Below are 27,903 nucleotides of genomic sequence, written 5' to 3'. Positions count from 1 at the left end.
ACCCCACCATCACCTCGAGCATAAACTTTCTCCCATGCCCAGCCCAAAAAGCTTGTTACCACCTTGCCTTCCAGATCCCTGAGCCCTTGATATGCATCTCTCCAAAACACCTTATCTGGGTCTCTGGCTGAGCAAGCAAAGTCAAATACCTAGACTTCTGGTCTCATTCCCTGATGATGAAAATACAGCCTCTTCAATGTGGCAAGTTGGATTCAATCTACATTGATTGTTGGCTCAAATCTCTACCATGCAATGACACTGCTGGAGATTCAAGCTAAAAGCAAAGGGTCTCTGTAGTAGAGGAGTTCCCAGGTGGGGAAGCCCCACGTGTGCATATGAACTACACAAGGCCCACGTGCTTGATAAAGGCATGCGCATGACATCTGGGAGAGGAAATCTCTAGGACTCTGTAGGAGCATTAGGGTAGCCATCCCTTGATGCCTTGATGAAACTTGAATCATTGCTCTATTGGAGAAAAATGGACTTGTTATCAAAAAAAGGTCTCGCCATAGAAAGCCAGATTCTTCTCGTTCCGCCTTTGCTGCCTAATAGCAATGTGGCCTTGCAGATTGGAGTAAACTTCTTCTTGGGACTTCTTGTTCTTAACTGTGTGGGGAAGGAACAGAAAAAAAATCTGTCCTACTTCCCTTCTAGTTATGATGATTCAATGGAATCTAGTATATGGAAGTTACTGGTCAATTACAAAGTCCCAAATGAAAAAAAGGTGTTATCATGATGATGGGGATATCAGAAGAGGGGTGCAGGCGTGCGGAGGCCAGAGAAGGCTAACAGCACAGAGACCGTGTCAGCTCTGTGTGCAGGGCAAGGGCACATGTTCTCCACAAGACCTAAAGAGCCCAAGCATCACTTCTCAGATCTACCTTACCTTGTAAAGCACAGCCAGGAAATACACGAGATTAAACAAATCTTTGGGCACCAGCTTCCATTTTTAATGACTGTTAACTTCTACCAAAAAGTCTTTGGAAGTGAGGTGTTAGATTCCTGGTAAATGTGTATGAAATGTTGGAAGAAGACTGGGTTGGTCATGAAGACTGGCAACTACCCCAGATGCTGGAATTAAGTATAGCTGTTGGCAAATGGAGTTCTTTCAGCGTGCAGCCTGTGATCCCAATGCTTGTTTCAGAAACCACAGCATATTTCTCCTAGGCCAAGGGGTCTCATAATATTCTCAAAGTCAAACTGAATCTTTATTTAATTAAAAATGTATACAGTGTTCTAATATTTTTAGTGGGCTGAGTGAGGTGTAACTCATACCCTCCCCCCCCAAAAAACAAAATAAAATACCACAAGTCTTAGGATAGGTATTATTGTAATTCTCAAAAGACTATAAACTCACTTAAAAATGTAGAATTCAACACTCATACCTAAAGTTATATGTTCTCATGTTGTGAAATAGGTAAGCATGACCAGGTAGGGAAACTACATACTTTTCTGGCACTGAGGTTAATTTCTTTTCTTTTTTCTTTTTTTGCATTTTTTTCTTATTTTGGTTTTATCCTTTTTGTCTTTGTTGTTGCTATTCATGATTAATATTTTTTGAATTTTTAAAAAATATTTTATTTGTATATTTAGCAAGAAAGAGAGCACCAGTGTTTGCACACATGTACCAGGGGAGGGGCAGAGGGGGAGGGGGAGAGAGAATCTCAAGCAGGCTCCTCGCCGAGCACAGAGCCCAACTTGGGGCTTAATCCCATAACCCTGGTGTCATGACCTGAGCCAAAACCAAAAGTTGGACATTCAACCAGCTGAGCCACCCAAACGCCCCTCAAGATTAATTTTTTAAAATTATTTTTATCAGCTTTTTCAGAGATAAATCCAAAGAAAGTTTAATGTCAATTTGGAAATTTCAGCATATTTTGGTGACACCAGGGTTACGATAAAGTCAAAAGCTAGATATAAACTGAATTTGAAGAAAAAAGTTGTTAAAACATTCATCTTTTTTCCTGTCAAGATGATGATGATGACACCATGTGAATTTGTTGAATATGAATTTATAGGACATTTCTTCCACTTAGTAGTAAAGGTACTATTCTGTAAGCCAATTTCCCATAATTCACTTCGATGTATTTAGAGAGGAACTTGATTATTTCAAAATATGAATTTTAAATTCATGGCCAATCTTTGTTTTTTTGCATTCAAATATAAAGACAACCATATTGCAAAGGATGTATGTAGGCACAGCCTATGACAACCACAATGACCAAACTATTAATTTTTGAATCACTTTTAAAAATCTAATTTTAAGAATGAAGAGAAAAAAATGTTACTTTAGGGGTGCCTGGGTGGCTCAGTCGTTAAGCATCTGCCTTCGGCTGAGGTCATGGTCCCAGGGTCCTGGGATCAAGCCCCGCATCGGGCTCCCTGCTCAGCGGGAAGCCTGCTTCTCCCTCTCCCACTCCCCCTGCTTGTGTTCTCTCTCGCTCGCTGTGTCTCTCTGTCAAATAAATAAAAAAAATCTTTAAAAAAAAAAGAAAGGTTACTTTAGCTCCCCACATGTTCCAAGCTTAGTTAATATCAGAGCCACTCAGAAAGTGACATCTCTGATGCAGACAGGCACCCTCCAGTAGTAAACCAACCCAGAACATGAACCCTTCCCCCAAAGATCCAATTTATTGCAGAGGTTGGAAATTCAGGTGTATGACTTCAAGTGTATATCGCAAAAAACAGATTCTTCTGCATGGAGGGTAGTAGTAAGGAAAAGAACAAATGCGGAGCACACAGCTTTGAGGTAAGGTAGGCTTACCTGCTACCTCCTGGAGAGGATTGGAGGGAGCCTGAGGGCAGTGTGAGAGGGCTGGTACCTGAGAGTCATGGAAACAGAGGGTGCATGGAGGTCCAGGATATGTGGGAGGCAGGGGGGTGGCGGGAGGCTGAAACAAACCTCATGAGACCCAGGACCTATGCATGTCATCAACTGGTACATCTCACAGTAGTTGATGATGCCTAATCTATTGTCCTAGGCATATTGAACTTTTCACTAACTAAAAATGAGAAAATATAAGCCCGAATCATTTACTATTAGGATAAAAGTTAACTTTCTGCTACATGTTTGATAAATATGAAAAGAGATGCATCAGTGGTATAGAAAACCCATGGGAGTGGATAATCCAAAAACCATCACAGATATGATTTTGGAAGCTATCAGATGATTGGCTTCAGCATCCTGAATTTGTTCTGATTAAGCTAAAGCTAATATTAATTGTTATTCCCTGATTATATAAATGCAGATCATGGAGAAAAAGTGACCCAAGCATATGATTATTTTATAGGCAATTTGCCCTAAAATTAAAAAGCAAAAAAAAAAGGTAACTTTATCAATCTTCAAGAAGCCCAAATTGGATAATTTACATAGAGATGATAAAGAGATGGGCCCTCCCCTGGACCAGCTACTATTCAAGTTGAATAGATATGGATCTAATTCTCTAGAGATTCTTAGAGGTAAATATTAGATCACCCAAGCTTTAAAACATCAATTTGTCTGCATAACTCTCTTCCAAGATGATCAAACACTGTTTTTCAGAGACTGAATTTCCTCATTAGCTAAAGCAATCCAAATATGTACCTTACCCGACTATGAAGTGTAAGAAAAAGGTAACTCGGAAGGGAAATTTAAGTGTCTTATTTTGACAAATAATAACCTAAGACAGATGCTCTTCATGTACCACTACCTATGTACTTAAAAACAGATGTCCACAAAATCATCTCATTTATTTTTCTACCCTAATCTACCCACTGCTGCTTACATAAAGCCCTCGCTCTCCAGCATCCTCAAGCAGCCCTCCCCACCCTGTCCCACTTACTAGAATGTCGTCTACTAGAATGAATCTGTCTTCCACGTATCACCCCAGGCTGAAGTGTTTCTCCTGCTCAGAAATCTACAGTCTTGTCAGAATTTGCAGTCTTTGGCTACTTATTGACTATGTTCTGGGAGATGTTTAATTTCTTATGCCTTGATCCATCGCCCTGCTTGCCTCACCCATGACACAGAAAGTGCTTTTAACACTGGGATGCCTAACACTGCCAATTCAACAAATGTGATTAAGAACCCAATGTGTGTCCAGGCACAGGGCTAGATGATTCTCACTTGCTTCTTCGTCACCACCCACAATGTCTAGCACAGGCTCAGGCACATCATACATACTCCATGTGATGCTTGCTAATTAACAGATTGGTGATCAATCAAAAATTAACAGTACACAAAGCGTTGTTACCACCTTGCCTTCCAGATTCAAAAGCCCTAACATGCATTATCTGAAATACCTCATCTCTGTCCATGGGTGAGCAGGCAAAGTCAAATGTCTAGACTTCTGGGCTCATTCATTCATGGTAAAAATACAGCCTCTTTAATGTGACAAGTTGGAGTCAATCTACATTAATTATCAGTCTAATATGTACTGAGCAATGACAGTGCTGGAGATTAAAGCTAAAAGCAAAGGGTCTCTGCATTAGAGGAGTTCCCAGGTGGGGAAGCCCCATGGGTGCATATAAACAGCATGAGGCTATAGCATGTGCAAAGACCCAGATACGAGAGACAGTGGTTTGTTAGAGCTGGGGTAGAGGATGAGTCCATAAGGAGGAATTTCAAGAATGGCTGGAGAAGTGGTAAGAGCCAGACCCTGTGGGACCTTGATGACAAGCTATCCCCCCCAGAAGACTGACTGCCATGAGGTCAGAACCCAGGCCTCTGCATATTTGTATTCTCAGAGCTTGGCCCAATGTGTGGCACTACTACTTTAAAAAGCATATCCTCTGGGAAGTGATTCTAGACCAACTCTGGTAGAGTTGGGTTCTGCTTCCTCTCTGTTCCTATAACTTCCTTTAGAAGAGTCTTATCATATTGCTTGAGTCATTTTTTTTTTTTACATGATGTAGCCTCACAAAACCCAATGGTTCCTTCAAGGGCAGAGACCAGGTTTATTCATTTTAGTATTTCCAAGACTCAGGATGCCAAACACATGCCAAAGATCCTTGATGAACCTGACGGAACGAACACGCACATCTGTTAGAAGTCCTTCTTCAAACCTTCTTTAAACACTGTAATCTAGATCCTCCTACATCCTCTTTCTGCTGCTCCAGAATATGAATAATTAGGAAGAAAACACAATGATTGAAGCCATCCATGGAATCTACATTAACACACACACAGATACACACACAAGACATCCCCCCACCAAATCTGCAAACAATTCAGCACAAACATACTGACACCCACATATATAGAAACACCCCCACACAATCTGTCAGCCTGTATACCTCTAACCTTAAACAGCCTTAATTTTGTCTGTTCTAAACCCACAGCTACAAAATACTTTCTCTTTATTTTTCTACTTAATTTTCATCCTGGGACAAAAGTGTCAACGCAATGTGACTTTTTACTTTGAGGGGGGAAACGTGCAAGAAATATTAAGATACGGTTCTTTTGATCCTATAAGCTTGCTCTCTCAAGTTATTAATTTCCCATTCACTTCATATTATTCCAGGAATGCACTGTTCTCATAAAATGCAAAATGTAAATTAAGTTTCCATTCAGAACTTCTGGCATGCCAGAGGAACCTAGTTTTCGTGCAGTTATTTTGATTTTGCAACGTGCCACAAACTCGTATATACTAAAATTTTCCCCTTACCATGTTATACATTTAGAATTTTAGAACTCAGGTGTTTCATGTTCAAATGTCTGCATTACAGGCTAAAAAGAAACTATTCTTAAGAGAAGAGCACAGTGCAACTGCCAGTCGACTTTCTATATCCATTCTCCCTTTTTCTGTAAGAGAACCCCCAAATTTTAGTTGGGCTCATTGCCACCCAAAATTAAGACTATTTCCCAGCTCCTTTGCCGCAGCATGTTGACATATGACTAAGTTCTGGCTGATGAGATGTGAGTGGAAGTGACAAGTGCAATTTCAAGCTGTACTTTAAAAGGTTGGGACATCCTCTCCCCTTCCCACTTTTAAAATAGCTGCACGAAAAGTAGGTTCCTGGAAAGCAGGCGTGGCGGCAGCCATCTCAAACCCCATACACACAGGCAATTCCTAAAGGACAGAAACCCTAAGGACGGGGCAAACAGGACAGACGGAGTCTGAGCTTCCAACAACTTCTCAGAGCATAGCTGTCTGAGATTCTGGACTTTTACGTGAAATAGAAAAAAAAAAATCTTGTATCTTTTTAGAGCCTCTGCTAGCTTGAGTCTCTGTTACAAATAGTTTCACCTATGTTCTTAGTAATTCAAAGGGTAACAGAAACTGATGAATGAAAACAACACGTGCCTAAATGGCCCAAACTTACAGTATGACCATTATTTCACAACTCAGTCACACTTTTTTCACTCAGAAAGGTTACCGGAGCTCCTGTAAATGGTGTCTCGTGTGTGCAAGTACAGTTTAGTGGAACGCGCACGCACACACACACGCACACACACGCAATCGGGACAGCTGGGTTCTAGTCCCAGTTCTTCCTACTTACTATGTGATCTTAGGAAAGTTACATACTCTTTGAGTCTCACTTTCCTCCTCTGCAAAGTGGGGCTAACCCCTTCTTTGATGTTGGCCTTTCAGGACTATTTTGAAGTCTGAAGAGAGAGGATTATCTGTGTAAGGGCTTTGTATAGTATAAAGCACTTACAGGCAAGATGGTTATTAAAATATTCCAAACAAAAATCCTCCTTTACGCAAGGTGGCTCATATCAAACCCTAGTCCCTGGATATACTTTCCTCGTGAATAAAGGGCCTGCAGCCATTGTTTTTAGCTAAAATGGTTAGAGATCAGTGTTATGGTCTTAGGAGCAGACCTCCTTTCATTTAACTCAATACTCCAAGCCCCAGTGCCTCAACCGGCAACATGTCACTGATTAGAAAGCCAAAGAGTTTAGACCAAACAGCACAAACCCAACACTACATTTAGAAAGGAAGCCCAAAGTCTGTGTACCAATAAAATATGGTATATCTCGCCATGCCTCATATATCATGCACTGAAATATGCTTGGCTTTTCCTACTGGAGACAGAGATGGCAGAATCAAACCATGATGAGATGTCCATATTTTTCTTCCTCACAGAGATACACATAGAATACAAAAGTGTGAGAGAAAGACACAAAACGTTATACACAACTTGGACAATAAACGTTATCTTTTCAGAGAAAGCACCTTGAATGACCATCCTGAGCCAAAGACTGGGGCCCCATCCAGCCATCCTCAATTAATGGTAGTGGTTTACAAATCCTGGGGCAATATTCAGTGAGCTCTCCTTATGTGCCAGGAAACTAAAGGCTTCACGAACATTCTTTCCTTTAATCCTCTCAACAGCCCTGTGAGACACATGCTAGTATCTTCCCCATTTTACAGATAAGAAAACGGAGGGTCAGAGAAGTAAAGCCACTCACCAAGTTCTCCAGCTCATAAGTGGTACACAGTCAAGATTTAAACTCAGGCAGCTTTACCTTCCGTCCACAGGCTTAACCCCGACCTTACTCTGACTCTTATTGAAATGCCAGCAATTAAAATAGAATAAATGTTTACATTCCCTTTGGAAATATTTTCTGATAAAGCCAATCTTTCAACTGGAAAGAATGACAGAAATATTTAGATGCACCCCTACAGTAGCTGTTCCAACTTTTTGAAAGTGAAGAAGTAATTTATTGCGACGGGAAGCCAGGGGTGTGAACTACAACTCACACCCACTCCCCCAGGCCCATCTGCCACTCACAGAACAGAGCTGCTCGCTACGGGACCTCGGCGTGGGACAGGCAGTCCATTTCCCTCAGAAGAGAATACCACATATCAACTTTACCTGTGTTTTCTCCATTTAAATCCCTTTACTTTCTCAAAGAACATCTGTTTAGCCTGACATAGCCCTAGATGAACCAAAAATAGAAACCCCCCAAGGCCAATAGCTAAACAAAGCCTTCATTCTTAACCCATACCCCCGAGTGCCTGAGAACCCTGCAGAGTAGAAGTGTAAAATGAAGACAGCCCACTGCTGGCCTATTTCCTCCAACTCCTTAGGAGGGGTGAGTTTCTGTACCCCTCTGCCACATCCATCCCACACCTAGCCCAGATGCCTGGCACAGAGGATCTGCAGTGTGTGTCCTGAAGGGACAGAAGTCACAATAGGGCTGGAGAATCAAGCAGGGCTTAAAGATGTGCTTAAAGACCACAAGGTTTAAAGATGTGCTCGGTCCAGGAGTGCCTGGGTGGCTCAGTCAGCTAAGCGTCCAACTCTTAATTTCCGCTCAGGTCATGATCTCAGGGTCGTGAGACTAAGCCCCACGTCAGGCTCTGTGCTGGGCGTGGAGCCTGCTTGGGATTCTCTTTCTCCCTCTCCCTCTGCATCTCCCCACCCTGCTCTTGTGTGCTCTCTCTTTCTCAAAAAAAGAAAAAAAGATGCTCATGGTCCAATCTGGTGGCCACCAGCTGAAGGTGGCTCCTGAGCACTTGAAATGTGAGCAATGTGAATTGACATGTGCTTTAAATGTAAAATACACACTGAATTTCAAAGACTTAGTATGAATAAAAAGGATGTAAAATTGGCCATTAACAATTGTTTGCATTGACTGCATGTTGAACTGATAAGTTTGGATATACTGAGTTAAAGTCAAGTATTAAGTAATTAATTAGTACAACTAATTAATGAAGTAATTAATGAATAAACTAATGAAAATAAGGCTGCCAGAAAATTTATATGTAAGTATACACATGGCTCGCATTATATATTTCTACTGGACAGTGATCGTATAGGCCACATTTAAGAATTTGGACTTTATCCTAAGAACAATGGCGGCCATTGTGAACCTTTAAGCCGAGGCATAACACGATCAGACAAGAATTCTCAAAACTCTGGCTACAAAATGGAGAATGGGCTGCAGAGGGAAATAAGCTGATGCGGGAGGGCACTTGAGGAGGCGCTACACAGACTGGGAGACAGAAGATAGTGGCCAAAACACGGATGGCATTGTCCCTAGCAGCAGAGATGGAGAGAAGTGGACAAAGAGAAACCATCCTTAGGAAGTAGTGCCAACAAGATACGGATATTGATGAATAAGGGAGAAAGGAAAGGGTACGGATCAGGGATGCCTCCCGAGGTTCTGCTACGAAGACCGGGTGGTCATTCAGCTTCCACACCCTAGTAAGTACACATCGGGTAAAAATGGCCCATCAAGTTATCCTGGGATGGCAGCAGGCTGTCTGCATGAAGTTCCCCTGCAAGGGGCATGAATCACGGATGCTCCAGGAGGCTCTGGAACCAGAGCATGCTGTTCCAAAGTGCTTTCCTTCTGAAGAGCTCCCAGAACAAGTAACTCAAGATTCTGCCCAGACAAAAAAAACTTTGGAAAGCTGTCGGGAACACTGAGGGTAACTGCTGCTGGGACCAGGAAATGAGCGGAAGGCACAACAACTGGGATGGGCGGCAGTGGAAGCAGGGTGGGGTCTTTGCTCCCAGGCCTCTTCCTGGCTTCTTTCGTAGGAAATTCCAGGAGATGGGACCGGCAGGGGAACGGGCGTTGGAGGCAGACCAGACTCAAAAGCCAGGTCTGTGCCTTACTAGCTGGGTACCCTTGGCTCTTCCAGGTTTACAGCTCCTCCTCCCTCCTGGGGAAAAGCCCCACCTACCTTGGGAGGATGCAGGACAAGAACACAGGTACAACATCTGAAAAATAGAGGGAGTGCCCCAAACCAGGGCTGGGACCAGGTGGCCTTCCTCCTCCTTTGCTGCAGCGCCCTGGACACCCGCCACCCAGAAAGGGGCAACAGGTGCGTCGGGACCTCCCAGCCTTGAGCCGGCTCACCTCTCAGAGGCATAAGCACGACAAAGCTCCGGAAGAGCCGCGCAGGCTGGTTCGGTGTCCCCTGCATGGAGAACCGAACACCACGCCAGACAGCGGGGATGTGGGAGGCACGCTCCTTCCAGGGCAAGCCTTATCATGAATAATTAAAGTGAAGCTCTTCTTATCAAACGAAATGAACAAAGGATGCCTCTGACACAGCAGCCACTTTTTGTTGTTGTTGTTCTTGTTGTTTTAGGAGGCCCTTTTTTCTCAGTTACCGCTGCTTCTAATTTGATCATCTTCAGAGGCCTCCCTATCAATTTGGGTAAATTAGCACGCTTCTCTTCCGTATGAAGCTGCGGCCGTAAATCACAAATATGAGTGCGTGTAAAATTATATAGCATGGGCCCAGTGTAATAACAAACACATTTATATTTTATAACTGCTGTTTTCTTCACATTCGAGCTGTGTCACTGCCGGGGCCCCAGGGGCTCACAAGCACTCCCTGCCCGCGCTGTGCGCCACAGTCTTGCTTTGTGCACAGGTTTCCTGCCCCCTCGGCTCAGCCCGCTATCTGCCAAATACGAGCCGGCTCCTCTTTGTGCGGCGGCGGGCAAAGGATCATACCCGCTCAGGGCACTCTGTGCAGCGCAGCAGAGACACAAATGAGCAGGTGACCTTTCAAACCGTGTCAAAACGGGCCCTTGACCCAGAGACCTCAAAACTTCAGTGGCCTCACTGTCTAAATCAGCCAGCTGAAAAGACCTATGTTTGCACAATGTGATTGTGTTTACACAAAGATTTAACGCCTCAATAGAGCAAAAGCTGTTCAGTTAATTTTAATTATTGCTTTATTCTTCCCACAACAGAGTAAAAAAAAAAAAAATGGTTAACAGTGAGCTGGTGGTAATTGATCCCGTAAGCTTTGCGCCTATGGTCCTTCCAGCTCGAGCACTGACAGTAGTGGGAAGGAAGTATGAAAGGTTTCCTTAACTGAAAGGATTCTTTCCAGTCCCTGCCTTTCCTTATTCAGCATTCTTTGTGGAGAAGATGGACACCAAAGACCACAGAAAAGACCACAGAAAAACTTGGGAGACCTGAGTGTGGGGAGAGGAAAGCACACAGGTGGGTTCAGGAAGCCTTCTATATGCCCAGCAGTAAACTTCGCAAGCAAAAGGCAAATATCAAAGGCAGGATGGGGGCCCTGCCAACTCTAATGATTTATGAAGGTTATTTCTTTGGCAGGTAGAATAAATAAAAGAGGAAAGTAAATTTGGAAATACAAAGATATAAAGGAACACAGGATTAGACAAAAAATAAATAAATAAATATAGGCAAACAATCCTCAAAAAGTAGAGCCCACAGGGGTCATGTGTGCCGTTCCTTCCACCTTCCAGGGATTTGTCTTTTGTTGTTAAAACCTTTTCTTTCTGCAGACCTCTGGAGGACAATGCAAGTGCCCGTTGCTTGGAGGTTCCTGTAGATCCTTGTGGCAGAATGTTAGAAACCAGCTCTTCTCCCTCACCACGTGCTTTTGTGAATACAGAGGACAGACTGCTGCACACAGCAGCAGAATCTAAACCTGAGTTTGGGGTCTTTGCCCATTAGGGGATTCATAATTCCTGTATGGAGCGAGTATTTTTCTCCATAACACATTTAATACATTGATAAATATCCTGCAAAAAGTGGGGCAAAAGAGGGATAAAACACGATTATCTCTAACTCCACATTTATCATACAAATAAAAATAAAAGCACAAACTGTTCACACTCCCCTAAGACAGCAATGGGCAACTTGTACACCAAGATCCATCCATTCATAGCTTCTTCCAACTTCCCGAAGGCACCTCCATTTGGATTTCCCAGTTTAGGAATAAACGAGGACTGCTAAGGTGCATTCTTTTAAGGAGTCAGGGAGAAGTTTCTGTTTACGACTTCTCTCCACAATTTTTCTACAATATGCAAACACACTGGTCTTGAGATATCACTTAGAGAATCAATACCTTGCATCTTCGAAACCAGCTTTCTTTCTTAAAATGGAAAAAAAAACAACTAAGATCAAGGATTTTTAAGTTCAATCAAAACAGACAGGATACAGGAATATACGATACTCCTATGCATTATATCATTCCATTTTCTTAGCTCTTCTGAATTTGCTGTCACATTGAACAAGTAAGATAATAACTCATGTGTTAGCACATGTGTGAAATAAGTAGAATGGCAAATATTAGGCCATTTATTTTGCTGAACTACAACAATATACCTAAATTCATTTATATCCTATTTTAACTTAGGCACCCTCGCAAAAAAAAAAAAAAAAAAAAGGTTTCTAAAGGGAAAACTGTGTAAGGTAGGCTCTACAGTTCAGCAGAGAAACCTGTGAAAGATCATCCTCCGAGCCTCCACTTCCTCATCTATAAAATGGGAGCAATGAGAATATTTACCCCACAGGTGAGTGAAGGTGAAATGACATGAGGTATGTGAAAGCACTTAGTAAACTCTAAAGGTGAGTGCAAGTGGTATTATTGCCTATTTACTTGGACAAAGCAATACTATGGAGGCAGCCATTCCCAGGCTGGGTCCCCAACTGCCTTCTCATTCCCAAAGCCAATCTGAGTAGGAAGGCCTCAGCCTACCCTTTCTTTAGCCCATCTGCTCTGGGGAGTGGTCTCCATAACCATTATGTCTTCAGGTCATCAAGCTAAATATTCCTAATTGCCCACTGGGCCTAAAACTAAGGTCCGATAACAACTGTGATCCAAAACATGGCACTTACCATGACCCCAGGAGACCAGCTCGCTAAGCGCAATCCCTCCAAGAGGCAAGGGATAAGCTAATCCGTGTGAAAGACACAGATGTCACGTACTCCCTACAGCCACATTCACATGGATGAGAGGAATAATGTCAGCAGTATTATCTCCAAACAGCAAGAACAATGCCATACAATTATAATAGCATATTGTCCACTGTATCTGGGGATGACACATCTGACAATATTATTTTCTATGCATGTGAATGTGGCTGAAAGGGCCAATGCATAATTCACATCTCCTGACAAAATGTAAGCATAAAGTATGTGTCCATTAGATAATGCCATTTAAATCTCTTTACCTCTGATAGCACCTTTCCCCCCGAGAACTCAGACTGCTTCACAGTACTTTCCACGTGGTGTTGGTGTGAACCGGAATCATGAACAATAGGAAAGGTGGGGCAGGAGCGCATCTGAATGCAATGCGGTTTTCCTAAGAAAAGTTCTCTTTTCTGACTGAAAACACTTACTTCTGCACCAACAGTCAACCTTCTTTTTGATAATGAGGAAACAACTGTTGTGATTCAGTGAAGCTGCTGTATGTCAGAGGACAGGTAGAATATGATCATTAGTGCCCGGTCAGCTAAGCCCACTTGGCGAAAAGCCTCCCTTCTCACACACCAGCCTGGCAGCTCATGTGATTCAAATCCCTGCCTCAGCAAAATCTCAAATTATTACAGGTCAGGAGCCTTCAGCAAAGGGGAGGGGGGCAAGGGGTATGTTGCTTGTGAAGAGTTCCAATCACAAATGTGGAATCTAGAAAGCTAAGCATCTAGCAGAGGTGGAGAGATTTCCCTTATGTCATAAGGGGGGGAGACCAGCACATCTAAGTTCTGACGAAAATAATAAATTATACAATATTTATACTTAGTCAACGTTTAAAAGATCATAAAAGGGGACCAAGACCTGGTGGGCGCTCTTAAAAGGATGAGGAAGTATTTTGCATGTGGTGCAAAGTAACACAAAGAGAAGCAGCAAAGGACAGCTAAGGTTGTGTGAAGCCAGAGTTTCCCAACCTTGGCACCACTGACATTCAGGGTGTGATGATTCTTTGGGTGGGGGGGGCTGTCCTATGCACTAGAGGATATTCAGCAGCATCCCTGACCTCCATTTACCAGATGCCAGCAGCAACATCCCCCTCCAAGATGGACAACCAAAACTGTCTCCAGACATTGCCAAACATCCCCTGAGGGGCAAAATCAGCCCAAGCTGAGAATCACTGCATTAGGCAACTAATGATCTCACATTGGGGAGAATGGCTGGGCTAAAAGGTTTGCTCTCACATATAATGGTCCTTTAGCCATTGAGAGGAGGCCCCAGGACCCCCCCTTAAACATTCACGCAACTTTCATGTCCCTGCTGGCATGTCATTAGCCTCACAAGTTTTTGAAGGGTCAGGGAAGGCCTGCTGGAGTGGCTCAGCTCCCGCGGTGAGCAGGCAGCCATGGGAGGGCATGAGCAACTGGGTGCCCAGCTGAAGGGCTGAGGGCTGACTCCAGCTCCACCCCTCGAGCACAGGGGTGCACCTGCCCCACAGAAGGGGCACCTGTTTCTGATTCACACAAAGGCATGATGTGGGTTAGCAACAGCCCTGCTGGGCAGACAGCAGCCATCAGATTCCTCTCTTCCAGGTATGTCAATGGATTTACCTCATATAAGAGGCAGCAGTATTACGTGGGGATGAGAATTAGCCAAGAATGTGACAGAGGCGAATCGAAAGGTTGAAGCAGCTAGGTGGAATGCCTCCTTTCCTCATGCCTGCATTCCCACGATTGCTTTCATCCAAAGAATAAAAGATAGCCCACCTAGAGGAGCAGGAAGAGAGGAGGTTCAGAAGTGGGTACTGGTGTTCATTCATGGCTGGGGCTATCCATGACTACTTTAGCCTTCAAAAACCCCTGTTTCTCAGGTCTTACCAGAACCAGAGTGCAGATATGTAACCACACCCAGTGGATGGGTGAAGAGTGGTGGAAAAGCCACCTGAACATCTCTGGACTTTTCACTCCAGATCCTGCTTCGGTCGACTAGGGACAATCCATAATACACACACATGGAAAGTTATTCTGACAATCCACCGTCAACAAAGACTAAAGGCTCAAAAAATCAAAACCACCCCCTCCCAAAGTCAGAATATAAAACCTGTCAAGCGATGAAGGAATGTTCTGACATCTGATGGCTCCCATAATCAAATGGCTAGTCCTTCTTAGGACTTAGTAAGTAAGTACTTAGGAAGTACTTCTGAGTGATTAATAACTGGTAGCAGAAATAATATTTTGCCAGCTCTGTCATTATCCTCTGATGATAAGGTTTTCTTTTGCATTTGGAAAGCTACTACTGGTTAGCTGGTTTAAGGTCTCTGGGACAGTACAATATTCTCTCCATCATCTTAGCCTAGTTTGAGGTCTCCTACCTATTTTAAGGATACTTTACGCAGAAATGATTCCATGAAGCCTGATCTGGTCTGATAGTGGCAGGGTTTGTTGCTCTGAATAGAACTCTCCAAGCTTCACTTTCGATAGGGGGTGGTAGATCTCATTAGTATGGAGAACCAGTACCAGCCATTAGCGTCAAATAAGAATTGCCTTTGCTAACTATTTCTGAGCACAGTCACACAACGTGCTCAGAGTTTTCTCAATAAAATAGCTCCTCTGCAGGGCAATGAAGTTGCCTCTTCAAGGGGCCTCAATTTGCATACCCCTTTTCAACCATTTAAAGTGAAACCTCCGTGAAGCATCACTTCACTTCTGAAGAATTCTCCTCCCCACATTTCCAGTGAGAAATGGAAACCTCTACTTAAATAGGAGATACAATAGATAGAAAGCAATTACACTTCTTTTAAAATCACAGAACTGATTTTAGATTGATTTTGTACCACATTTGTTCATTTGCTATAAGGAAAGAAAACAAGGTGTGCAAAACATGCATTACTTCTGGGTAAAGCCATGTACCACCAAAAAGCATCTGAGACATTTCTTGTGCATATCAAAGGAATGACATCCATAATGAAAAGTCATGGATCTAGAAGTCTCCTTTTACTCCTTCTTAATAAATAAAACAGTTGGGAAAACCCAATAATTGCTTTTAGTCCATTTTATTTCTTACTTTGTACTCTGTATGATATCAAGAAGAATGGCTACAAAAGAATCTGTTCCATTTAAGAGATAAAGTGGCACTGCCTTTAAGATGTTAAAGATGCTGCTTTGTTATTACGTTAGTAATTTTAATGTTTGTGCAAATACTATTAGTGCCGGTAGCAAATATAAATGTGTAACAATTTGCCAGTTCTTTCTTAAGACTAAATCCATCATTTAAGTAATCTTCAAATGTCTTATTTCTTTGAAGTTACATTCAAAAGGTATGCAGAGAAAAGAAAGACTCCAAGATTCGAATGTGTTTTCATAGCTAAAGGATTTAGTTGAGAAAGCAGGATGAGGGGACGCAGGTGCCAGACATTGTGTAGAATTTGCACTTATGCTCCATTAATTGCCAGCATATCTTCCTTTTCCTTTTTCCTCCCCTCCCCCCTCTAAATCCCTTTGGAAAACAGCAGAGCAGCAGGCCCAGACTGGTACCCAGCAGCAACACCAGGAGCAGAAGTAGCCAATTAGCCTCCAGAATACAAAGGGGGGGGGGGAAATGATGCAGTTACCTAGCAACCGGAAAGAGCAGAAACAGCTGTGTAGCAGGCCCAGGCTGGTACCCAGGCAGAAACAGGATAGCCAATTAGCACACTGTATTTAATGCTGATGTGGTTTCCTAGTAACAGGCTGTACAAGTCTGTCTGTTGCGTTTTCTCCCTCCCTTCCTCACATTTTCCTCAATCATGCACAGTATTACTATTTGCCCTAATTACTGTTTCTCCACTGCTTCGAGCGGCCATTATTTTGTCCCCAGAGAAATTGGAAGAACTCAGAAAAAAATCTTCCATAATGACAGTATTTAGTTTCAAATTTAGATTAGCTGTAAGCCTTGAGACACTAAACAACAACAACAACAAAGAATGAAAAAAACAAAAAAGCCAGCAAATCGCCTTCTGCCTAAATTTGTAAGTAGCCTATGGTACCTTTTCTATATGCTAATATTTACATGGGGGTGAAGCAAAAAAATATTTAATAATGCATACTGTCATTTTGCCATACGCTACATTTCCGAAGAGGCTGAATCCTCTGTGTACTTGAATTTATTCATATTGATTTTCTGACACTCTCTCCTAATGCTAGGAACATAAAATGTCTTATTACGTATATCAGAGAAGGGAGATGTATCTTTTGTTGTTCTTTTAAAAATACCAATACTAGTTTCAACAAGTTCATGACCAATTGAGAATTCAGTATGAGCAATCATTATTTCCTATCTACAAGAGAACTTGAGTACAGGTAAAGAGTGTATGTGGCCCACAGTAAGGGGATTCAAACATGGTAAATTCATAATCCCAGTAATGAATTCCAGTGAGGTGACATTAAACCACATGAACACACAAAATGAAGACAGAAAACTCTTAAAAACGACTACCGCACAACTATTCTCAGATAATCCTACTGCATCTTGCTGCTCTTGGATACTAGAATATGTACCAGTCAAGCTTTTTCATGGGTTCTATTCATCAGGGCATAGATTATATAATTCTACATTTGTTTTTTAGGGCATCCATTAGACTCCTAGAACTTCTCTCACTTAAAAGTGCCTTCAATTGTGGAACAATTTATAGTCCTTCTTACAAAATATTCCCTGATATGAAAATAGCAAGGGCTCCAGAGGAAGACATTATATACCATAACACACTTAACTGAGCAATAATCTACCATGAAGGGAGAGGACTTTCTCAACTGAAGGGTTTCTGGCTTCCTTCCCTAAAATAAAAGGAATGATGGCTTCTACCAACTTTAGCGAACCTAGTGAAACAGTTGAAACTATCCTATCACAACAAAGTTGGGATTTTAAAAAACTGTACCTTGTTTGACTGAAAACAATATGCATAACAGTTTTACTTTACTGAATTCCATAAATTAAATGTCAATTATAGTTATGAAAAGAGGATGCATTCTGAAGGCAGAAATAACAAAAGAAGCCTAACTCTATGTTTTATGACACCAGATGAGTGGTTTACAACATAAAATGAGTTTTAAATTATAAATGCATTTTATTTTGCAAACAAAATAAAGGGGATCTAACCTGAATGCAGGTAACTTTTGAAGGGAAGAAAGGAAAAGATGCAGGATCTAAAAAAAAAAAAAAAAAAGGCAGTAGCCGGGTCCAGGGGTGTGGGGGGCAGGATCTGCCAACTAGGCCTAGTTCAGGACAAAGCTGGACCTATGCTCTGTAAGGAACTAGTAATGGGGTCTTCCATCCTTAAAAGCTTCTGGGGTCCAGTCCTGGGTCAGTCCCTGACTCTCTTACTTCAATAAGCACAGATGGTGAAGGAGAAGGAAAGGTGAACAGAAATATGGGACAAACCATGAAAAGCTTATTCTCACTGCAGACACTCTTAAATAATTTAAGTGGTTTGACCTCCATTACATAAGCTAGTCAGATTCTAACATTGGCAACCAAACATGGAGACACCACAGGAATGGGGAAGAACTCTGTCACTGGTTGGCCAAATAACCAGCACAATAAAATGTCACTAACTCTTGATTACTTTAAACGATCTTCCTTCTACTAACATTTAGCTTAATAACTGTCATATCAATATATGACTTTTAAAAATGGTTGAAAAGAAGTTACTCTCAGAAAATGTAGAAGATCCAGTAACAGAAGAAGGAAGGGGAGGAAGTCAAGGTGGGAAATGCTGCCCCCGCTTCCAACCCGCCCCACCTTCCCTCCCTACTTGCTGGAAGATTCCTGAAATTCCACTCACAGCCTCCCATAATCGAAGATTAAAAAAATAATAACAATAAGGAATTTCATTCTGACTGTAAGGAAAGGTAATAAAGGAAGGCTTCAAAGGCAGGAAGTGACTCAGTGCAGGCAAGCATCAGGTGTAAGATACTTATTAGGTGGGGCATGAAGAAGGAACTGAGATTTTGGGAAATAGGTTTGCCCAGGGCCGTCCAGTTCACCTCCATCAGGGTGGGGACAAATAGAAATTGCCTGGTCGGAAAGAGCCAGCCTCTCACCATTGAATACCTGAGTCACCTGCCAGAGCTTTGCGTCCCACTACATATATGCCCACAGTAGGCTGGATTCCCAAAGAGTTCCATTTTCTTAATGGAACTAACCTCTTTATATGAAACGTCTGCATTCTCTTGATCCATTTTCAAGATTTCAACTATAATTTCTACGAAACTCAAACTGGCTATTTTTCAAAGAAAGACACTCATTTTACAAATATATTTTCATCTCTCCTTATATTTTTAACTAAGCTTTTTAAAAGGATTATTCCAGTTTAAAAACTGTTTTGTTTTGTTTTTTTATTACATACGACCTTCTTAAACTCTTTTGTTGTCTGATTCAAACAGAATCACTCCACTATTGTTTTAACTTCAAGAGACATAAGACATAAGTATTGTCTACCCCCAGCTAATTCTTCTAATATCACTTAGATACTCTTTACAAAGCTCCACTTAATCTCCCCAGTATAATATGTACAGGATAACCATGATCATCATGGTCATTAACATTCTTATTATAATAGAAACAGCTTCTGTACATTATCTATTTATTAAAGAGAACAGTTATTTTAAGTTCACACTTGGCCTTCCCATTGTCACTCGTTCATTTGCACAGACTACTCATGACCTTCTTTTTCTCTTCTCCATCAAGCAAAGCTGACCTAACCTTTAAATCTTAGAATTTATAAAATTCTATTACTTCCGCTGCCTTTTCTGAAATGAGATTCCTCTTTTCTCTTCCCTCATTCCTACTTCCCACCCCAATCCATGCTCTCTTCTCTTTTCAGACCAGATTCCAAATATAGTGACTTTATAAAACCATTTTCAGGTTTTTGCATCAAAAAGCAAGGTCCTCGGAGATGGGGAAAGGAACAGTGTGTAGTGTAATGGGGGTTCGAGAAATATTGTTTATGATGAAATACTTATTAATTTCATGCTTTTTCTTTTTCTTTCCCTTCCATTCTCATTTTAACATGTTTATTTACTTCATGACTACCAATTATCCATTAAAAGGACATCTGGAATAGGCATCCCATGAAGCCTTCATTTATTACCATATTATAATAATAAAATAAATGTGCTTGCTGTGTATATGCTGAGTTTACACCATTCCATCCAATATATGTTTACTGAAATTTATCTTCATAAATGTTAAGAGCTAGCATATTGCTAAATTATCATGTGGTGAAGCTCTAAGAATTTCTTGAATCATAAAATTATCCCGTCAATTGTTTTCCGTCATCTCATTCACACCCGTTCTTTTCAAACTCTTTCCCTTAAGCTCTTGAATATGCTAAATCCAAACTATCACACCCTTCTATTAAACTCTCTCCACCTTGTGAACTGAACAGTTAACCCTTATTCTAGCTTCCATCCCATAATAGAGCTTTAATGAGTTTCTGCCTCAACACATGGATAAACTTCATTAGCAGCCATGTGTCTCAGCATATTAAAGGCCCTTTAATGCCTTAAAATTGCCCTATTTCAGTTGCTATTGTATAAATTCAAAGAATTCTTATCTATGGGGCTGAGGAGGTTGAAAGTGGTCGATGGGCCCCCTACAGTTCCAGACTGAGGTATTTAATTTTATCCTGCTGATACGCCTGACCTTGAATTAGGTCTTCTATTTATATAAATTAGTGTATTATCACATTGGCATCATTTTAAACGATGAATAGCGTGAATAAACACCCTGTCCAAAAAGAGAAAAGCAACTTTTTCTAAATCGTCCTTGCTGCTGCTTCTGACCTCTGATAGGCGCCCCTACTCTCATTCAGCACTCTGTCTCCCTTTGCACTCTTTCTTGGAAGGGCTGTCCCTTTCCCAGGGACTGCTTACTCAGTGGCACAGCACCTGACATCTATACGTACTTTGGGGAATGACTGACAGAACAAACAAAGTGAATAAGATGATCACCTATCGAACAGGATGCAAGCCCAAGGGACAGGAGTCCTGGGTCAGATTTTCATTCTGCCACGGCAGGTCATAGAACTTGGGCTTAAGAAGGCATTTTTACACTGCTGGTTCTCAGTTTCCCCCATATGTGATAATGCTTGCCCTAATTTCATAGGGATGGAGTATTAGCATTTGTCATTTTAATGAGTGAATTGGGACTGTTACAAGAAACTCTCTCTTTAGTCCTAAGGTAAAAAACGGTTTAATAGTAATGACCATAATAACAATAACTATAACCGTAACAATAATGGGCCTAGAAACGGAAGACCATCCCTTTGTAATTTCCTTGTTCTGGTTGTTAGTCACTTAATGAGGCAGTATGTTTAAGGACCCTCCCAACTTTATTCTATTTAGAAGACACTCAAAGTGGTTTTCATTGTCCATTTGTATTTAAACTATGTTTCTCATTTCCTCTTAATAATGAGTTATTAAGAGAATATCTACTTGATTTCTTCTCCCCTTGTTCGTTAGCATAGAAGTTAAGAGCTCAGACTTGAGCAATACTGTTTGGTTTGAATCCTGGCCCAGCCACCTAGAAGCTGTGTGACATTGGGCAAGTTATTGACCTCTCTGGGCCTCATTCCTTCATAACTATAAAATAAGAATACTACCTACGTCATTAGATTAAAAAGGTTAATATTTGTAAAAGACTTAGAACAATGCCTAGCACGTAGCAACTGCTTCATCTTTGTTGAATAAATAAATTATATTTCAAACTTTAAAGAACTTTCATTATGTGTATAAAATAAACACTTCTACTTGCCTTTTAAACATGACACTCATCTTTTTATTTATAATATTTTTAGCTACCTTTTCATTTGAAAACAAACTATTTCCCTAAATCTGAGTTAAACTTAAAAATGGTGCCACCTCAAGACCTGCCCCACAGCAGACATAAACTGTTAAGCAAATTGCACACTTGTGTAATCTTTCCACCTAAAAAGCATCCCTTTACATTCGTTGATGCAAAATCCAGAATGTCCTTACCCACACCCATGGACTACGCTAAAACAACCCCGGCCATAGAAAGACTCCTCCAAGTAGGACATGTGAGAACATGGCCTCTTTTCTCCCTCCTTGGTGACCAACTACCAAAGATTTCATTGCTGGCCTTTGTCCTGACTTTATCAACACGACTCACTCTGAAAAGTATAAATGTGGACATGCTTTTATATGAATTTCCATATTAGAAAAGTCGGCTCAATTAAACACAAAGTGCCATTTCAGTCACAGGCTTTTTTTCTTCCTTAGAAGTGATCAAGAAGAAATGTAGAAAACACTTCTTTCTTTCTCTTTTTGTGTAGAAACTACTAATATTTCAATAAATTGACTTTTGCTGAACACAAGCATAGTAAAGTGATTTTTTAAATTGAAAGTGAAGATTTCCTTTGTATCAAAATATAAGGATTATTTAGCTGACTCCAAGAAGATGAATAAACCTGTGATCATAATGATTGAATTATTGGGCAAGAAAAATAATGTTACACAAAGACCAGAAAACAGAGTGGGAGAGAAAGGTCTGTAATGGTTTGGCTGCTAAAGGACATTTTTACGCACATGCCAGCACTAAGTGCTCTTCGCAATGAATAAACCATATGTCCATTTTTCTATGCTTCCTTTCACTAAGATCTTGTGGCTTCACAATATTCCCTTTGTCCCAGTCCCTGCCTCATCTCCCCCCTCCCTCGGTTCCCCCATCCCCAACTTCACCTCCTTGGGCAAACAGTATTTGTGCCCTAGCTACCAACTTGAACATCTGCTACCTTAAAAAAAAAAAAAAAAAAAAAAATCACCTCATTGCCTAACATCCTCCAGGGCAAAAAGTTTGAAGGATTAAGCATCCTCAAAAGAACAGCCACAGAAGGAGGAAAAAAAAAAAAAAAAAAAAAAAAAAAGCATATCTTTTCCAGCTCAGTAAATTCTGTCTATATAAAGATTAAATGAATAACATTTTAAAAATTCTTCAGTGCAAGCAAATCCATGTTACCAAGGATGTATTGTCTTTCTTATGCATAGAGGGAGACCCACACATTTTATTTTATTTCATTTTTGCAACTGTGTCTCCTTTTCAACATATTACCATATAGAAGAGATAGAGCATATATATGACTCTAGAGAAAAGAATGCCAATATTTTCCCTCTTTTTACCCGATGGTTTTCTCATCTTCTTCTTCTTCTTTTTTTTTTTTCCTGGCCCCAAACACTCCCCCAACTGAAAGATAAAGAAATATTTCCACTGAATTAAAGTGAGCCCAGTGTTAAAATAACTTGCCTGGATCCAACCAGAGCCTTTTTAAACTCCATTTCAACATTTGGTGGGCAGCTCTGCCCCTCCACTCACTTATATTAGCCACTCCCCCAACCAGAATTCCCACCGCCATATACCTTTGCCCTCAAGCTTTTACTAGTCCATTGCCTTTATATGTTTACACTTAATTTGATTCCATCCTTCATGCTTTTTTCATTATTCTTAGTTCATCCACACCACATAAATTATCACCTTTGTTTTCAGTTCCCCATGTGCCCCATTCACACCAATTCCAAATAAATACTTCTGATTCTCATCCATTTAATCCAAATTAATTCATATTCCCTCTCCCCGTCCTCCACCCTCACCTCTAGCTCCCCTCCTGCTTCTCTTTCTTATAGCACCAAATCTTCCTTCCATCCTTATCTCTGAGCAAGGTTTTACAGGCAAAATGCTTCTGGAGGATGCAAGGTGATTGCTTTCTGTATTGTCTTAGGAAAGCCAAGCTCTACAGTGCTGCCACCTTCAATAAGCCAATGCCTGCACGTCCAGATGCACTCTCCACAACTGGTGTCCCTGAGCATCATAACCCCCACAAAGAGGGAGGAAAAAGCTTCTCGCTTTTTGAGGGTATTTAACTTTGGCTAACTGCCTTATTTCTAGCTTACATAGAGCTGTTTTTTCACACAGTCATCACTAATCAATATCAATATCCATTCTAATAACTACAAACCAACTCCACTACTATCTTCAGTGAGCTCTTACAATCTGCCAAGTATTTTACATATATTGATTCATTTAGGCTTCAAAACAATCTAGGATATAGATAAAATTATCCCTATATTTTACAAATGACTAAGCTGAGACTCAGGGAAGATAAATCACTTAACCAGGTCACAAATCTAAGAAGGAGTAGAGCCAGAACTCAGACCGAAGTCCACCTACTACAAAGCCCCCACTCTCAACCACTCTGCAACACTGCCTTTCAATACTGCAGGGTGCCTCCTTGAGTAAATTCCCCATGGGGAGGAGTCTTTCCACATCAGTCCACCATAAGGCAAGTGGTTGCAGGTGCTGGGGAACATAATGAGCTCCACCTTGATAATCACTCTGAGTAGACCATGCCCAAAAAACAAAGCACCAAATAAGGCATCACTCCTAAAGAGGTCTCCTTCTGACACATCAGTTGGGAGAAGGGGATAGGAAAAAGAAGAAAAATGCTCTGGACTCCCCCTTAAAAAAAAGAATCTTGCTTCCCCAGAGCTGTCCAGTCTTCCTACTAGACAGGATGTAGCCTGTCTTCGTGTCAGTAATTCAGAAATGTGTCCATAATCATGACTTCCACGCCCCCAACAAAGCTCAACATTCTTGCTCCATTCCGCTTTCTCTGGTTTCCTGGGGAGAACGGGAAGTGAGTCACCATCAAAGCCTGGGAGCACTGCAATGTCTTGTCATGACTTTACTCATTGACTTGAGAAAGAAAGAAATATAAATAAAAAATGACCTTCAGGACAATATCAGAAAGGAAAAAAAAAAGCTGACTTGAGCAGGAAGTCTTAGCCTTGGTGTCTGTGGGGTGGAGCACTCAGACTCTTGGGAAACCCTAACTGGGACTCTGCACTTGAGCCACAGGGTTCAAAAGTCATGTTAGGAGACCTTCCCATGAACCAAGCAAGAGCTACATAGGAAGTTAAGTGCAGAATTGGAGTATCTGCCTAAGTCCTTTGTAGCATGAAAGCAGTGTGTTCTCGTCCTCCCATGCATGGGACTGACTCTGACGTTCAAAATGGTGACTTCTTCTAGACACGTATTATTAATCTTACTTTAGGAAAGTGCTTCTGTATCACACAAAGTATTTCATGCTCCCACACCCCAGACCATTAGAGCCGAAAGGGACCTTAAGTCAGTCTGTTTGACGGATATGGAAAATGAGGCAGTAAGGTAAAGGGACACTCTCAAGGTCACAGAGCTAGTCAGTGGCAGAGTTAGAACCAGAACCCAGGTTTTTCTGATTTTCCAGCAGATGAGTTTTGCACTGCACATTTCCTTGCTTAGCCCAGACAGAAACTCACCACAGAGCACCAGGAAGATGAGCCTCAAGACCAAAACCAACTCCCACCAGCCACTTCTCCTGGCTCAAGTCCAATCACCCATTTCTCCCGGACTGCACTCCTACTCTGCTGCTTATACTTTCAGAGTTTTCCCTAATTCAGCTATACTGTGCAAGTAGTATGCAAAACCATTCAGGCGACAAAGCCAGGACTCGTTTAAAAACCACCAATGGCGGTGATTTCTCCTAGGATGCTAACACCAAGAAGAAACACCAGCCCTAAGCTTGTAGTACCTCAAAGCACAGGACAAAGACCAGTTTCAAGGAAAATGCCAATCTCACTCTTTTCTCTATAAACCCCACTCTTCCAAATAATCCCATTGCTCCAAAGATCAATATGATTCCTGGGGATCACCGCAGAAGTCTTGAGTAAAATATACAGTCCCCGTCGGTTACCACTCGCCCTTCCCACACACATAGCAATGTAATCACTTTAGCAACTTCTCAGTAACAAGCTCATTAAAAAGCAATTCTGCCATCTCTCCATAAAGCACGCGCCAGAGAACAATGCAAAAGAGGAGATGCCAATTAATTATAGAATGATCACATCTAATGAACTCTGAAACCCTCCTGCTGTTGGTGACTTTGATGAAAAATCAGGGATGCTGGGAAAAGAGTGAATAGGGACACCCCGACTACCTTGTTTAACTGTGAATTCTTTCCAATGTGCCTCCTCAGATTCCAGGGTTGCTCAAAACCACAGAGCTACACTCGTAAAACAATGAAAAGTGTCAGGAAGGTGACAAGCGCGTGTACAGTGTACGGCTGTGAGTCACACTTCCAGAGCCTCATTCAGGCCTCCTTGGAACTGTGTGATTCTAGCCTGTGGTTGGCCTTGCCTCCGAAAGGATCGCACAGCCAGCGAGCGACAAGCCCACGGCCTGTGCCGGGGACATCTGCAGAGCTCAAGGTCACACGTGCGGCACTCTACTGCCCCGCCCCGGCCCTCCCGTCTGGCTGCCACCTCTGAGTCAGCATGATGCCACTCCTGGGGACACGGGAGCCCTTCCCACCGCGAGCCTAAGGGAGGAAGGAGAAGAAGAAGAAACCACGTGCGGCCAACTTGTACCACTACCTGTGTGAGTCCTCTGGTGGGCCTTTAGGTGGGAGCTTTTTGTATAAACTTTCCGGCACCCGTTAAACTGACAGCGGTGAACCCTCTTCTTGTTTTCGGGGCATGCCTCGGCCCCCACCCCTCCTTGCTCACTGTCGCTCTGTCCGCTCTTAACTGTCCCAGCTGCCGCCACGGCCGCCGCTGCCGTGGCCACCCCGCCCACCTTGACCGAGCCGAGTGCAGCCTTCTTGGCCACCAGTTTCAACGTCACCGTGCCATCCACGGCTGAGAGAGTCTGTGAGGTTTTGACCAGATGGCGGCTGAGCTCAGGGGACGATGGGGGCGTTAATGAGGTCACTGCGTTGAGCTGGGCCTGGTTGACGGCTGTGTAGCTGTCTAGAGAAGAGCTGGTTGGCTGGAGGCTGAGGCAGGTCTCAGATAGCAACTTGTCCCGAGAGAGAAGAATGTCCACTGCCGAGCTCTTCTCGCAGATGGTGGCTTCCACAGGGAGCAGCAGCGGGTCCAAGCGCCGGAAGCTCTCCTCAATGCACGGGGGAGGAGAAGCATGGAGGAAACAGTCCAAGTCCTCACCGAAGGTCTCCGAGATCCTCCTAGGCTCCGTCTGTAGGTAGCGTTCCAATTCAAGGCATGTCTGCAGAGGGGAAGGAGGGAGGGAGAGAAACAGCCATCAGAGGCAAAGAACACCATGAGGCCACATGTCAACAGGCAGAGCAGGAAGAGACACATAGAATGGTTTTGTGGCTAGAATCTGAAATTCTCTTGGTAAAAGGTCTGACCTTGTTATTTAGTCCCTGAATACTTCTGAAAGGCTCATAAGGGTCACATCATGCAAGTTTAATGAAGTGGAACTAGAGGCCCAGAAGGGCTATCTCATACCATCAAGATCCCAGAGAACATTCCACATTAAAATGGTCTCCTGCCCCACAATCCAAGTCAGCAGGTGAGATGCTCCAAGCATTGCTAGGAGTTCCCATGCAAGCAAGAAGTAAATAGAATCAGACAAAGTTTTCATACCAAAACAAGACTTCCCATAGTCCAACTTCCTTTTTCAAATAGACTTGAGCAAGTTGCAAAAATCAGTCCATTTTCTGACTTGCTCGGAAGAACAAACCATGCCCGCCCCAACTACGAGGTAACCTCAGCCACAATCAGCCAACAGCAAGCCCTGCCTTGGATTCCCTAACCAGCAGGAATGGATACTGTTCTGAAGAATGCCTCTTACAAAACCTTTGATATACAAGACAAAACTCCTCTTGTTTACAGCAAGTTATTCAAAATACAATTGCTACCTATTTTGTGCAAGGGGCATAAGTCCGATTACGATGGTTTAGCATCTCTGTGCGATAAAAAATAAGTTCAAACACAGCTATTCGACTTGCTAAAGATAGGACCCAATATATTCCAACATAAAGCTTTCACCTGGTAAAGAATTAGAGAAAAAGAATGGAAAAGTTCAGAGCTGCAACACATCTTCATCCATGGTGCTCTTTGTAACATGGTGGAAACGCTCTTATGGCAAAAGTGGATATTTAAGTTTATACTCAAAAAGTTCTCCTCACTTAAGAATCCTACTTTTCTGGAATCCTGTGTAAAACCATGGTGCTAACTTGCACCATCAGCTCCATTTGCTCTGGCTTCTGGGCTTCAACAAAGAAACACTGATAGCAAATTTCAGATGAGACTAGCTCCTAATTCACTGCCTCCCTGGTAGAGCATCTTTGATTTCAACCAATGTTTGGATCCTAGGCTTTTATTCTGTTAAGAATATATTTTAATGATATACCTCATTGTGTTGTATCTGTTAAGGATTTTAGTTTG

The 27,903-nt window shown here is 42.1% G+C and overlaps 1 protein-coding gene across 4 annotated transcripts in view; it reads right to left on the bottom strand.

Annotated features, from left to right (window-relative positions):
• The window catches only part of KLF7 (KLF transcription factor 7), a 91,281-nt gene that overhangs the window by 21,342 nt on the left and 42,036 nt on the right, over nucleotides 1-27,903 (bottom strand). For 2 of the 4 annotated variants that reach the window (XM_073879474.1, XM_025892661.2), the window contains one exon: nucleotides 26,083-26,716. In XM_073879474.1, coding sequence (XP_073735575.1) covers nucleotides 26,083-26,716 — 634 coding nt within the window. The remainder of the gene's footprint in view (nucleotides 1-26,082; nucleotides 26,717-27,903) is intronic. The other 2 variants (XM_025892665.2, XM_073879490.1) reach the window with 2 other exon arrangements.

The sequence above is a fragment of the Callorhinus ursinus genome, unplaced genomic scaffold (assembly GCF_003265705.2).
Source record: "Callorhinus ursinus isolate GAN/ISIS: 27379988/994484 unplaced genomic scaffold, GSC_fseal_2.0 scaffold2, whole genome shotgun sequence".
Lineage (NCBI taxonomy): Eukaryota > Metazoa > Chordata > Mammalia > Carnivora > Otariidae > Callorhinus > Callorhinus ursinus.
The sequence above is the reverse complement of the archived record's forward strand: the minus strand, read 5'-3'. Positions and strand labels throughout refer to the sequence as shown.